The sequence below is a fragment of the Palaemon carinicauda genome, chromosome 13 (genome assembly GCF_036898095.1).
Source record: "Palaemon carinicauda isolate YSFRI2023 chromosome 13, ASM3689809v2, whole genome shotgun sequence".
Taxonomy (NCBI): Eukaryota; Metazoa; Arthropoda; class Malacostraca; order Decapoda; family Palaemonidae; genus Palaemon; species Palaemon carinicauda.
In genome coordinates this window covers 1,658,616-1,661,115 of record NC_090737.1, presented here as the reverse complement: position 1 = coordinate 1,661,115, position 2,500 = coordinate 1,658,616, and the positions used below count along the sequence as shown (strand labels likewise).

At 35.6% G+C, this 2,500-nt stretch overlaps 1 protein-coding gene across 2 annotated transcripts in view; it reads left to right on the top strand.

Annotated features, from left to right (window-relative positions):
* The window catches only part of LOC137652122 (serine-rich adhesin for platelets-like), a 51,549-nt gene that overhangs the window by 39,499 nt on the left and 9,550 nt on the right, over window positions 1–2,500 (top strand). For both annotated transcript variants that reach the window (XM_068385326.1, XM_068385325.1), the window contains exon 2: window positions 683–758. In XM_068385326.1, the coding sequence (XP_068241427.1) occupies window positions 683–758 (76 nt within the window). The remainder of the gene's footprint in view (window positions 1–682; window positions 759–2,500) is intronic.

Genomic DNA, 2,500 nt, shown 5'->3' with positions numbered 1-2,500 from the left:
AATTGTGTCAAAGCAAAGTGTTGTTTGTTCAATTAAATTGAATTTTTCCTAGTCATCTTGACATTCGTCCATGTAGTAAAAGAATAAATGAGAGCTTAGGTGCTTGCTTGGTCTTCCTCCTCCCACTCACTTTGAGCACCTGGAAGTACCTAGTCAACAAATTTAAATAGCTGTACCAGCTTCACACAGAAAGAATCTAAGAAAAATAAAATTCATTAAAGGCAAAATGAAAATACTGCACTTGAAAATAAAATCAGAGGCCAGTATATCCAAATGCTTCAAATCAAATGGTAAAATCGATATCTTTTTGTAAATAAAATGTATCAAAATGAAAATGATCCAACTATCATTAACTGCTTTATTCTGTGATAAATCCAAGGAATTAATGCCTACAATTAAACAAGGGAGGGAGAAACTTTGTGTTTAGATTTAAAAATGAAATTACCATATCCAAAGTAGCCTTTAAGTAACTTACTGTTTGGGTAGTTATAATGTAGATGATGGGCTTCACACTTTGTTTTGAGAGAAGTGTCACCCTTTTGTGGGCTGTAATTATTAAAATATCTTGTATTATACTTTCAAATATTAATTACTGTAAAGTACTTGGGAACTATTTTCTAATAAACATTTTTTCCAAGAGGCAGAAATTGGCTATATAGAAGGTTTTCCTTTTTTGTTACAGGGAGAGTTTGTCAAAGAACAGATTTAATGACGAGGTGCAAAAGCAGGGGTTGTTAAATTCGACGACATATTCTCTGGTAGGTAGACTCTCTATTTATAATGTTTGAAAATATTAAATGATTGTACTATATTTGTATGTTTTACACACCTTAAGTTAAGAGTGGTATGCATTAGGTATTCTTTTATTATTGTTTGATATAATTCCTTTTATTAAAAATTGTAGTATGTCTTGGTAACTTGAGATATTTTACTCTCATCCAAAATAGTTCTTGATTTCAGTGACCCTTACCTAAAATGCTTAGAGCCATGACTTAAAGTGAGAACTGAGTTACATTGAACTAAAATAAGCTAATTCTGTAGTACTGTAAATTATTTGCTTTAGTTCGGGACTGTTAGCTTTTTGTTTTACAAGTTCAGAAGGTCAATCGTGAAAATCAATTATCTAAAATACTCTAACTTCGAGCTCTTTTAGGTCTAGGACCTAAATAGTTTTAAATAGTAGTATTTGCCGGGCTTGAGGTGGTAACTAAGTTATGATAAAAAAAGATCTAAAGATTAAATGATAAAGATGGCTTACAAAAATATAATAAACATTTTAATTTATGGCTCCAAAACGTAAGTTAGATAAAGATAACAGCTATCTCCATGGAAGTGAAATTAGACTTCGTAAAACATTTGGAGAGTGGAGAAACACTTGACAAACAATGGCTGCATACTCCAACTTTGTCGTTTGTCTGTTGCGACTATAATCAAGGATGAAGATCATATCCTTGAGAATGAGAAGGGATATGTTCCCTTGAAATCAACAGAGATTGCCAAGTAGCATAGGAGTTTTGTTACCTCTTTCAGGGCCTACTACCTTCAATGGCTTTTTGTGCAACTGAGAAGAACAAGAACTAAGCTCTTGCGGACTTATGGAAATCATACTATATTTTTTTCTGGTGCAAAGAATATTATCATTGGAATGAAGTGAAGCAGAGAAACTTGAATGGTTGGTTGAAAAAACTATCCCCAGCTTGTGAATGATTTCTATGGCTTTAAGGGGATGGTTAAAGCTTTCGCAAAGAAGGTTTTTGTCCTAAGTAAGCTGGTTAATTTGAAAATGAAGGCCAAGGACCTCATTCAACTCAAGAAATAGATAATTGAAGAGAATGAGGACATACCAACCTCAGACCCGAAAATATTTACAAACAAGGGCTTGTCATAAGGTTTTACATTGCTAGAGGATTGGTTGGCAAAGTTTGAAACAGGATCCCAACATTTCAAGTTACTCAAAGGTCTGCCGAGAGGTCATGGGTGACCTGCTGTATTAGATGGAGATGTCTGAATAGAAGCAGCAGATATCCATATGAGACTGAAATGCTTCTTCAAGAAATTGGAGGGACCTGCAACAGACCCTTTACCATCTACATCAGCAGTTTCTTTACCTCTTCCAGCTTCTTTAGCTCTTGTTGTTAATGACTTGTTTGCCTTTGTATGTACAGCACCTTCTGCAAGTTCTCCAGACTCTCCTGCCCCAGTGTCTCCAGCACCTTCTGCAGATTTTCCAAACTTAACTGCCCCAGTGTCTTCAGTACCTTTTGCAGATTTTCTAGACTTAACTGCCCCAGTATCTACAGCACCTTTTGCAGGTTCTCCAACACCTGCATTTTTTCCAGATTCTCCTCCCCCAGTATCTTCTGCACTTTCTTCAATTTCTCAAGATTTTCTTGACCCAGTATCTCCTGCACTTTTTGCAAGTTCTCAAGATTCTCCTGACCCAGTATCTCCAGCACTTTTTGCAAGATCTCTAGATTCTCTTGCCCCTGTATCTCCAGCA